This window comes from Echinops telfairi, unplaced genomic scaffold (genome assembly GCF_000313985.2).
Source record: "Echinops telfairi isolate 266 unplaced genomic scaffold, ASM31398v2 ScPeMD7_655;HRSCAF=1070, whole genome shotgun sequence".
In the NCBI taxonomy this organism is placed as follows: Eukaryota; Metazoa; Chordata; class Mammalia; order Afrosoricida; family Tenrecidae; genus Echinops; species Echinops telfairi.
Window position 1 is genome coordinate 25,383,590 of NW_022104553.1, and position 11,800 is coordinate 25,395,389.

Here is an 11,800-nt window from a genome sequence, read left to right on the forward strand (position 1 = left end):
GGGGGCGTGAGCAGGCAGCTCGGAGAGAAGCCCTACCCTGGAATGTCTCCCAGGGTCACCTTCAAAATTGGGACCTGGAACCACAGAGGGTCCCCCAGGGCAGGGTCATGTCCCTTCAGACCCCAAGAAAAGGCTACATCCCCTCAAACCCCCTAATTCAGGGCCAAGACCCCCTCAGGCCCCCGGGATCCCTCATGTTCTAGGGCAAGGCCAAGCCCCTTCAGGGCAGAGCTACGTCCCCTCACACCCACCCACTCAGGGTGGCATCCCCTCAGACTCCAGGGCACGGCTTTCTCCAAAAGCCTCCCCCTTCACATTTCCCTCAGTCCAGAGTCCAGGAGGAAGGGCTACGCGCCTCCATTTCCTCCTCTGTCGAGGGGGGACTTTGAGCCCCCAGGACACTCACTCTGCCTGGGAGTCAGGGCATCTTGAAGCTCCTCTTGGTCGCAGGGGTGGATGAAGTCAAAGATACTGTGTCCGATGAGCTCGAGCTGCCGGCAAGGGGTGTGGAGAGGGGTCTGGAGGGAGCGGGCTCTTCCAGGGCCGTGCTCACCCTCCGCTCACTCCCATGGCCCTGCCTTAATTCAGAGCCTGCATATTTCACCTGTTCTCCTCATTCATCCACCCACCCACCCACTGACTCAACAACACTTATTCAGTACCCACGCTGGACAAACAGGAAAAAGGGGGGCTGTCTGCTCCTCTTAAAGGATTACAATCTCAGACACCCTACAAAGTAGGGTGGGGAAAGCCTGGCCTTCGGGTCACATCCAAAAAACCCAACTCAGTGCCACCCGACAGGACAGGGTAGAGCTGCCCCTGTGGGTTTCCAAGACTGTAACTCTGTACGGGCGCAGAAAGTCCCATCCTTCTCCCACAGGTCATGCCAAGCCCAAGAAATCATCCGCATCAGCTAACATCACATGCCTCCCCAAAGGGAAGCAGTTGCGTCCATCACATTAAACAAAACCAAACAGACCCGCTGAGCCGACTCATTGTGACCCTACAGGACAGGGTCGACCTGCCCCTGTGGGGTTCCAGGACTGTATGTTACTCTTTATGGGAGTAGAAAGCGCTGTCTTTCTCCCTTGGAGTGCCTGGAGGTTTCAAACTGCTGACCTTGGGGTTAGCAGCTCAATCATAACCACTACACCACCAGGGCGTCAGATTAAGAGTGAGTTAATTAAATGGCCAACTAGAGCAGGCTAATTTTCAGGTCGATAATTTCGTATGGCCAGCAAATGACATTCTACATACCCAGGAAAAAATGGTTCCCCACCCCTGTTAGAAAGGGTCGCTGCTATGAGTTGGCACTGGCTCCATGCAAAGGGGTCTGGTCTCTAAAGTGTTGAAAAGCAGGGAGGTTACTTTGAGGAGTAAGGTGCCGCTGACCCACGCCATGGTATTTTCAGCAGCCTCATCCACACACTTGAGTTAAGGGAGATGGAAGAAAAAGCAATGCACTTGAACTACAGTGTTGGCGAAGATTATTGAAAGTGCCCAAGCAAACAAGCAAATCTGTCTTGGAAGCCACAATGCTCCTTTGAGCGAGGATGCAGTTTGATCATCATTCTTCCTGGATGGGGACTGTTCCATTCTGGGTATCCCCATACACCTTGAGCTGCCTCACACCTTCGGATTGTAGCTCAAATGTCTTTTATTCCAAAGAAGCTCTCTCTCACCTGCCTCCCACCCCACGGCTGGGCCTGTTGTGCACCCCCATGTCCCCACTATGGGCTCCCATAGCCTGACCCAGTCTGAGTTTTCCTGTCTGCCGAAGGTGAGTCCCCTGAGGGCAAGACCAGAGACTGTTCAGGTCGGCCCCGGATCCCAGTATAATCGCCCAGCAGCACCACCTGTGTAGTAAGCAGGCATCTCTTCTCACCTGACTGAGGCCCAGGTGTTTGCTGACGTTCTCCGACAGGTAAGCCATGTCTCCCTCTGCCGTGAGCACCATGACGAAGCCTTCCAGGGCCTTCAGGTAGCAGGCATCCAGTGCTTCTCCCCCAGCTCCTATCTGGTTCCACTCCCCTGGAGCCGGGGCAGGGGGTGAGCGGGATTGCTCTAGTCAGCCCTGGGGGCCACTCTGGCCCACCTCCCTCAGTTACAGGTGGCCCAGGGGACACATCCGAGGGCCTTGAGTCCCAAGGAAGTGGCCAGGGTCACCAAGGAGTGAAATTCTAAGACTTCTCAAACGGCCGTCCAGTAAGCATCTGACTGCTAACCACAAGGTGGGCAGTTCAAGTCCACCAGTTGCTCCTCAGGAGAAAGAGGAGGCTACCTGGTCTTTAAAACTGTAAACTCACTGCCATTGAGTCGGTTCCAATCCTAGTGACCCCGTAGGACAGAGTAGAACTGGCCCTGTGAGTTTCTGAGACTGCGCATCTTTATAGGAGCAGCCTCATAGTTCTCCCCTGGAGCTGCTGGCAGTTTTGAACTGCTGACTTTGTGGATTGCAGCACAACTTCTAACCCACTAAGCCACCAGGAAATCCTATCAAGGCTTGCTATTATTCAGGATGACTAGGTGGCACTGTGTGTGTTTTAGGAAAACCAGGGGGTCTTCCAAGAGTAGAATTCTAAAGGGACGGCTTTCCTAGGAAGACAGCATTCTCAGAGGATGGAACTGCCTGGGGGTCAAAAGTCTGAGGTGGCTAGACCTCCCAGGGGGTCGGAATTCTTGGAGAGTGGGGTCTTCACCCCAAACAGCCCCCAATCCCGGGTCAACAACCAGAGGGGAAAAAAAACTAACAGTAGCTTTTGAATTGCTTCCACCTTAGGACGCCCTCTTGTGTTGCAGATTAGAACTGCGCTCCATGGAGTTGTCCCAGGCTGTGATCCCTCTCGGAAGCAGATGGTCAGGCCGTTTTTCCGAGGTGTCTCCGGTGGGTTTGCCAGTCTTTGGGTCAGTAGGTCAGTACTTACCTGTTGGTGCTCCTAAGGGCTCCAGGTGTGCCCCAAACCAAAACCCCAACTCACTGCCATTGAGTCAGTGCCGGATCAGCCACCTTATACCAGGACAGGGTAGAATTGCCCCTGCCAGTTTCAGAGACTGTAACTCATGACCAGAGTAGAAAGTCCAGTCTTTCTCCCGCAGAGTGGCTGGCGGTTTCGAACAGCTGACCTTGCAGATCCCAGGCCAAGGGTGTAACCGCTAGGCCACCAGGGCTCCTTCTAGGTGTTTCCCCAGGGAGTCAGAATTGTAAACAAGCAAGAACTCCCAAGGGACACAATTTTGAAGGACCAGAAGCTTGGAGAAAAGTCCAATTCTGCGGGGCGGGGAATTCTCAGGCATAGGAACGATTGTGAGGATGACTGCAGGACTGTGCAGTGTTTCTTTCTTTTTTATTTTTTTTGCAGTGTTTCTTTCTGTTGTGCATGGGGTCTTTATGGGTCGGGCACAGAGTCGATGGCACCTAACCACAGGTAGGAATTCTCTTGGGACCAGTTAGACCACTATACTTCCTTCATGAGAAAAAAAAAAAAAATCTTTCGGGCACCTGGGATACCAAGGAGGAGCCCTGGTGGCGCAGTGGTTACGCACTGGGCTCCTAACCACAAGGTCAGCTGTTCTAAACCACCAGCGTTCCCTGGGAGAAAGACGGGGCTTTCTGCTCTCATAAAGAGCTACAGCCCCAGAAGTACACAGAGGCAGTTCCACCCTGTCCTATAGGGTCGCTATGAGTCAGCATCGACTGGATGGTGGTGAAGTTTGGGGACTACCAAGATGGGAGGGGGCGTGGATGAAGGCTCCTGCAAAGTGGAATTGTAACTGAGCAGAGGGCACAAGGGATGGCTTCTTGGTAAAGCGGGACACCATTGATACAACTCATATCCTGGCGAAACAGCGACATAGCAGCTGAAAACCGGGACTTTTTTAAAACGCCGCCGGACGCGGGACAAATTGTTAACAATCGGGACTGTCCCGCCAAAAGCGGGACATCTGGTCGCCTTAATTGGGAGAGCAGTAGGGTTGAAAGAGGAAGAGGGCGGGCAAGGATAGTCTTCCCAGTAAAAAAGAGCGGGTGGCGACACTATGCAGGAGTGTGACAATCTCACACATTGTCACCACATCAGAGATTCTGCCTCCAGGTCTGGCTGCCACCTGTCTCTCTCCCTCCCTTATAGAGCTTTCCTATAGCATCAAAGCCCCTTTTCAATTTTTCGAACCCGCAAGCTGCTGCGAGGGAGAAAGGTGAGGTTTTCTGCTTCGGGACAGATGGACAGTGTGGGAAACCCCAGGGCAGGTCTACTTTGTCCTATAGGGTGAGTGAGGCTGCAGCATGCAGTCAGTAAGGTAAGCACGGACTCACTTGTGCTTACCCAGCGTGCCCAATACCAAGGGTGAGGCCCCCAGGGGCTTATCGCGCCCTCCCATTCCGTAAAGCTCGAAGGAGGCGGAGCTTCCCGAGGGGCGGGGCCTCGAGAGTGATGGACGTTTAAATGGGCGGGCCTTCCCAGAGAACTCGGCAGCGAAGTGGATTCCAAGGGCGGGGCTCCGGGATCACGTCATCAAGGGCCGGGGTCTGGCCAGGAGCTGGCGTCCAGGGGGCGGGGCCACCCTGGAACGTAGCTTTGCAGCACGAGCCGGGCCAGTAGGCGCAGGGACCCGCTCGGCCCCACGGCCCCGTCAGGGGCTGGGCTCACCTGCGGCGCAGAGCCGGTGCATCCGCAGGTAGCTGATGGTGAGGCGCATGATGGAGGCCTTATCCAAGTGGGCGCTGACCCCGCGCGCGAAGGGCAGCGTGTGCGCCAGCTGGTACAGCACTTCGGTCTCCTGGCTGCGCCGGCTGCGGGCCGCGTCCCGGGATTTCTCCTTGCGCAGCTCGGTGCTGGACCTGCGGGCAGGGGCAGCGCTCAGTCAGAAGGGGAGTGGGGAGGGACGGGGGGCGGGTCCAGGGACAGACAGCCCGCGGGGAAGCTGCCCACAGTGTGTGTGTGGGTGGTGGGAGTGGGGGTGAGCAAGGGGTGCTGGATTACAGGAGCCTGGCTGCGTGGCCAGGGCATATATCCAGCGCTCTCTGGACCGAGAAAGATTCCCTCCGGAGCGCTGAGCCTTTTGCTGGGTATCATCATTTGCGACCCGCCGCCACCCTATGCACAGCGGTTCCTAGGCCCGAGCCCATTGCTACAGCCATGGTGTCACCCCATCCCGCTGAGGGTCTTCCCCTGTTTCGCTGCCCCTCTACTTTCCCAAGCATGATGTCCTTCTCCAGGGACTGATCTCCCCTGACAGCATGTCCCAGCTATGTAAGGCGAGGTCTAACCTAGCCCAGGAATTTACCTGTCCGAGAGCCGGCCCATGCTGCATTCCCAGCGCCTGGCTCCTCTCTGAGGCGTGCCCGGGGGCACTCGGTCCCCTCCCTGACTTATCTGTTTATTTCCCAGGCTGGGGGCAGAGAGGCCTCCTGCTAGGAGGGGGCTGACAGAACTGGCTCCCAGCCAAGACAAAAGAGAGCATGAAGCATCTCACGTCTCCTGTCCTACCTCCTGCCGGCCAGAGTCCCCTCCCTGCCCTTTCCCCTCTCAGCGGAGTCTTTGGAATCTTAACAGATGGATCAAAGTCCAGCAGGGTCCCCAGAGGGGCCAGGGCCTCTCCTGGGTGACAAAGCAAACAGACCTCTGGTTTCATTGCCACCCAAGCGAACAGCTCACTGCCATCGAGCCGATGCCGACTCATAGCGACCCTATAGGACAGGGTAGATCTGCCTCTGTGAGCTTGAGACTGTAACCCTTTACAGCATAGAAAGCCCCCTCTTTCTCCTTCGGAGCGGCTGGTGGATTCAAACTGCCGACCCTGCAGTTAGCAGCCCGAGTAACAATTACATTACATAGAACACAGTCTGCCTAATCTTATCAAGATGGAATGAGAAGCCCTGGTGGCACTGTGGGTTAAGCCTTGGTTGGGCTGCTGTTAACCACACGGCTGGCAGTTCAAACCCACTGGCTGCAACCAATAAGGTTGTCTGTTCCGGAAAAGATTTGCAGCCTCGGAAGACAAGTCTCTAACGATTCGATTCCATGGCAGTGGGTTAAGTTTGGGGGTTTGGTTTACAGGGTCAAAGCCATTCATAAACAGCTATGATGTACTAACACTCACCCCTGCCTTGTAATCTACTTCCCAGACCCTAATTCCTCGGGGTATATGTCAGGGGTCAGGTAGAAGTGGGGTGCCAGGACTGAGTTTCATCCTGTCAGAAATATCTGTCATTCCGATGGTGCCAAGGGCTAAGACATTCAGCTGTAAGACCCCATGGTTGGAAGCCAGCCTTCTGGACAAGCTCTGTGTCCCTGTGCTGCTCATAGACACACATAGGCTTCCCCTTAGGGTGGGATCACTTGAAAGCAACCGCGGATGGTTTCCAGTGCTTACTAGTCCATGTTTAGGACAGGCATGTAACTTCACACACATTCAAGTGTTCTAGAAGGTGATAATGTTATCTCTAAGCAACAGGCGAGGAAACCGAGGCACACAGAAGGGCAGTGTGAAGCCAGGCTTGAGGGAGCTCCCTGCGACTCTGGGCGTGTCTCCAGGTTTTAGACCTCTCTGTTTCTGCTAGTCTTGCACGTCAGATCAGGCAGAACTCAAAGTCTGTACGGGTGAGCTTTTGAGTAATTATACCAGAGCATTGGAGCGTATGTTACATCTAAGGAGCATCCGGTGGTGCTGTGGGGTTGATATTGGACTGCCGACCGAAAGGTCAGTGGTTCAAATTCACTAGCGGCTCGGAGAGAGAAGATGAGGCTGAGTGCTGTGGTAAAGATGGACAGCCTTGCACATGGCACATACCATCAACTTGATGGTAGTGGGTTTGGATTTATAAATATCTAATATTATTAAAAACATCAATGCACCAGAAACCCAAACTCGCTGCCAGTGAATCGATACCGACTCGTGGCGACCCCCTAGAGCAGGGTAGGATGGCCCCTTGTGGATTTCTGAGACTAACTCTTTATGGGAGTAGAAAGCCTCGTCTTGCCCCCATGGGGCAGCTGGTAGATTTGAACTGCTGACCTTGAGTTTAGTAGCCCAACTTGTAACCACTATGTCACCCCAAAAAATCCCACTGCCATTGAGTCGATGCCGACTCACGGCAACCCTACAGGACAGGGCAGAACTGCCCCTGTGACTTTCCAAGACTGTAACGCTTTAGGGAAGTAGAAAAAGCCTCATCTTTCTCCCTCTGAGTGGCTGGTGGTTTCCAACCGCTGACTTTGTGGTTAGCAGCCCAACTGCGTAAGCATCACGCCACAGGGGAACAGTCCTAATTTGCTACGACCCCCTGTCTGTCAATTCGTTGTACTATGGTGGACGGTGTGATGGCATGATGGGGGATGTTATGCCACCAGTATTTCAAAGGCCAGTGGGGTTGCTCACAGTGGACAGGTTTCAGTAGACCTCCCAGGCTCAGACAGACTAGGAAGAAAGGCCTGGCAGTCTATGCCTGGAAAGCAGCCGGCGAAGACCCCACAGATCACAAACTATGGCCTGACACGTCCACTCGCTTGCCTTGGATGCGGTATCCGAAGGGATCCGACCGATCAGTGGAGTAAGACATACGATGGCCATTAGGAGGGGGTAGGCCTGGGCAACATTCCTTTTTTTCTGTAACCCACAAGGTTCGACAGGAGTCATGTTCGACAGGACAGACAGCAACGGACACCACCAACATTGTGTGCTAAGTGTGCGTGGGCAGGGCACTGGCTAATTGCCTACAGCGTATGTCCTTAGCTTTCCAGAGAGCCCAAGAAAGGAGGGCATCTTAAACCTCCATGCCACAAGGGGGAAATGGAGGCTCTGAAAGGTGAAGTTCTTTGCTCAGTAGGGCACAGAGCCAGCCACTGGCCAAGCTGGGATTTGAACCTGTCCAGTGAGTGGCACCATCTGGCAAGCACTGGACTGCTAACTGGCAGTGTGGTGGTTCAAACCCACTAGGTGTCTCCTGGGAAGAAAGAAGAGATCACCTGTTCTCATACAGACCGACAGCCTTGGAGCCCGTATCCAGGGTCCCTGTGGTTGGAATTGACTTGATAGAGTGGGGTTTTTGATTTGATTTTACTGAAGTTGTAAAACCTCCCTTCTTCTTTGATCCCCCTCCTAGGAGTGACTCACCCCAAGAAAGCAGAACCTGTAGGCTAGGGGTGGGAGAGGGCTCCCAGCACAGTCAGAGGCCCGTTTCTGGGAGTGGCATCAGCCCTCCTCCTGGGAGAATGAGACTTGCAGGCCCATCCCCAGGCAAAAAGGCAGAGAGGGCAGCGGATATTTCTGACTGTAGAACAGAAAAAAAAAAAAAGAAAGAAACTCTACAGGGTGGGGGAGACACAGCAAGGGGCAGGCTGGGTGGGGGTTGGGGGTTGGGAGTGAAGCTCTAGAAGGGTCTTCCCCTCCCTCCTGGCTGGTGGGGGTCAGGGGCCTCTAGCCCTGCCTTGCCCTGCCCGCCCCAGGACATTTTGTCCTGTCCTGTTCTGTCCCAGTGTTTGTCTTCCGGCCCAGAGGGTGGGGGTGGGCGGGCCTCAACACTCTGGGGCCCCCAACAGAGGGAGAACAGGGAGTGGAAACTGGAATGGGGGTGGAGGCGGCCCCCCACGTCCCAGGCAGCTGGGCTCTGTAATCCTCTCTCTGGGCCTGGGCCACAGAAGGAGCCAGCTGGGGACGGCAGAGGGATCCTCCTGCCTGTACCCTGCCTCTTCCCGGGTGTCCTTCAGAGGGTATATGGGTGGGCCTCTCACGGCCTCCCACGGAGATTGGCTTTCCTCGGTTGAATAAAGCAAGCCAACCTCCAGGAGTGGCGCCCGAGTGGCCACTAGTGCCAGCTGCCTGCCAGCGTGCCAGGCCTTTCTTCCGAGGCACTTGGGGTGGATCATCTGGGTTAACTGAGCGCTTAATCATTTGCCCCGAAACCCCAACTCAAACCAAACCCACTGCTTTCAAGTAGCGATTCCCAGTGACCTTATAGAACAGAGTGGAGCTGTCCCCCTGCGGCCACAGTGGCCGATGGGTTTGAACCTCTGGCCTCTTGGTTAGCAACCGAGGGCTTAGCAGTGTGCCACCGGAGCACCTTCATTTGCATAAAACCCACAACTGTGGGGTCGGTTCTGACTTATAGTGACCCTCTTCAGGCAGAGTAGAATTTCTCCCTGAGGTTGTAGATATTTACAGATGTTGGAAGAAAGCCTCATCTTTCTCCCACAGGGCAGTTGGTGGGCTTTGAACTGCAGAGCTTGTGGATCGCAGAGCGCTGCTTATCCCACAGCGCCACCAGAGCTCCGTTCATTTGGGTCGAGTAGGGGCTGGTTTAGGCATGGCCTCTAATCCTGCTTCCACCACCAGTCAGCTGGGGGACTCTGGGCAAGTTGTACAGCCTCTCTGTGCACAGTAGGGTCTTTCTTATTTTTTAAACCACGGTATCTTGAGAATTAAACATGTCAACGACTTCGGACCCAAACTCACTGCCATTGAGTCAATCCTGACTCATAGTGACCGTGTAGGACAGAGTAGAACTGCCCCTGTGGGTTTTGAAGCTGTAAACCGTCAGGGGAGTAGCAAGCCTCACCTTTCTCTCTCCGAGCGGCTTCGGGAGGGGGGTTTGAACGGCTGACCTTGTGGTCAGCAGCCTAATTCGAAATAGTGGCTAGGCATTGCATAGCTAACCGCAAGGTCTCTGAGCCGGCAACTCTTTCTGGAAGCAGACAGCTTCATCTTTCCGCCTGGGATTCAAACCGCTGACCTTGTAGTTCGCCACTCAGGGCACAGTGGCTGCAGCCATTGACTCAAGCAGACCAAGGGTCATGAGAGGTGGCACAGGACCAGGTAATGCTTCATACTATTACACATCAGGTTGCTAGGAGTCAGACCCGGCTTGACAGCCACTAACAACGAAAACTACCACACAAAAAAGGTTAAAGGTTACTGTTACCCTTCCTTTGCCCACATCAGGATGAAAGGGCCAGGCTTAGGAGCCCCCTGAGTACTAGAGTCACACATGTGGACACATGGCATACGAGTACATACGTGGCTAATATACCTGGGGTGGGTCCTCGCTATGATCAATCACAGAGACAGTTCTTGCTACTCACTGCCCTGGAGTTGATGTGTGGGTTTCCGGGTGGCCACTTTCCACGGGACCAAAAAGCCCCACTTTTCTCGACACCACCGCCCAGCTCCGCGGGAGAAAGGCGGGGCTGTCCACGTCCACAAAGAGTCGCAGTCTCGGAAACCCATGTCCTGCAGACCCGCCGCGGACATCCACGATGGCTGTGCGTTTGGTTTCGGGTTTGGGAGACCTTGCGCTTTGCAGCCCGATGCGTAACCACGACGCCTCCAGGGCGCCGCTGGTCCTTGTTAGGCACCTTCAAGCATGTTCCGACTCCCTGGGGCTTTATTAGAGAGAAACGTTGCCACCCGCCAATATTTCGCAGGCGAGCGGGGTGGGCGGGTTTCTGCAGTTTCCAGACTCAAACCAACTGGGCCTTTTCTTCCGCAGCAATGCCTGGCGAGTGTGAACCGCCATCTTTTTTTTTTTAGCCTAGCGCTCAAGTGGAAACCGTTGGTGCCACCTGAAAACCCCAAACCCCACTGCCACCAAGTTGATTCCAACTATAGGACAGTAGAACTGCCCCTTTGGGTTTCTGAGACAGAGACTCTTTACGGGAGCAGACAGTCTCATCTGGCCCCGGTGGAGCGACTAGTGGGTTCGAACCTCAGGCCTTGCCACCATTCAATCATTGAAAAGACTCTATAGAGTGAAAAGCAAAAAACCTCACTGCTCTCGAGGGGATTCCGACTCCTATAGGGCAGGGTAGACCTGTTCCTGTGTGTGTCTGAGATTATAACTCTTTATGGGAGCAGAAAGCCTCGTCTTGCTCCCAAGGAGCGGCTGGTGGTCTCGAACTGCTGAGCTTGCAGTTCGCAGCTCCCTGTGTCCCAACTACGCCACCAGGGTTCCTAAGTAGTAGCAACACCCAACCAAAGCCACAGCATCCGTGTGAGATTCCACCTCATAGTGCTTAACCCACCTCACCACCAGGGCTCCGTTGTCAATAGTGGAGCAGAGAAGAAGGGGGTGAGGTTTGCTGGGCTACTCAGATTGGGCAGGGAAAACCGAGGGCCTGGGGCACATCCTGGGGCCCCATGGGAGTGGACCCAGGGTCCCGCTCCCTCTGCCTTCATCGGGCTGCACCTACAGGATGACCCACCCTGCTGTTTGTTACCTTCCTGGTTCCCCATCTAGATCCTGTGTGGGGAGGTTGGGGGAGGGAATGTGGAGACCAGACCCCCATTTGCCAAGATAGGAAAGCCTTCCAGAGGCAGTTATGGGCGCAAGGGCCACATGGCTAGCAACCAGGTGAGCTGACCTTTGAGCTCTGACTTGGGGACTCCTGTGCTTGAAAGTCATCCCTTGGTAGGCCTGCCCAACTCAAGGTCCCTCTCCCCTGCCTCTCCTTCCCACCAGCTCTGAGCTCTTCCTAGGCTGCCTCTGGATCTTCCCAGCTGGCCGGTCTCCCCTGCTGGCCCTGAGCCCAGGCCTGGTCCAGCCCCCTGGCGTTGTGCCCAGCTCGGGACGTGCAGCTGGAGTGCTGCCACCCTTCCTCCGTGTTCCAGCCGAGAACAGGGGCGGGGCTGGGCCTGAAGGCCCCGAGACAGGGGCTTGGGAATGGGGGCTGCGGCCTGGCAGCCCCCAGCCTGGGGAGCGAGAAACCCACATCTTTCCTGCTCCGAGGAGCTCACCACCCTCCAGAAATGGCATGGAGAAGATGCGGGAGACCCTATCCCACATGCAGGACTGTTCCTGTACCTCCAT

The 11,800-nt window shown here is 55.1% G+C and overlaps 1 protein-coding gene across 1 annotated transcript in view; it reads right to left on the reverse strand.

Moving 5' to 3' along the window:
- Positions 1–11,800, reverse strand: part of HIF3A (hypoxia inducible factor 3 subunit alpha) — a 37,135-nt gene that overhangs the window by 23,566 nt on the left and 1,769 nt on the right. The window contains exons 2-4 of the mRNA XM_045292663.1: positions 4,647–4,837; positions 1,886–2,031; positions 407–491 (exon numbers count right to left, since the gene is read on the reverse strand). Coding sequence (XP_045148598.1) covers positions 407–491; positions 1,886–2,031; positions 4,647–4,837 — 422 coding nt within the window. The remainder of the gene's footprint in view (positions 1–406; positions 492–1,885; positions 2,032–4,646; positions 4,838–11,800) is intronic.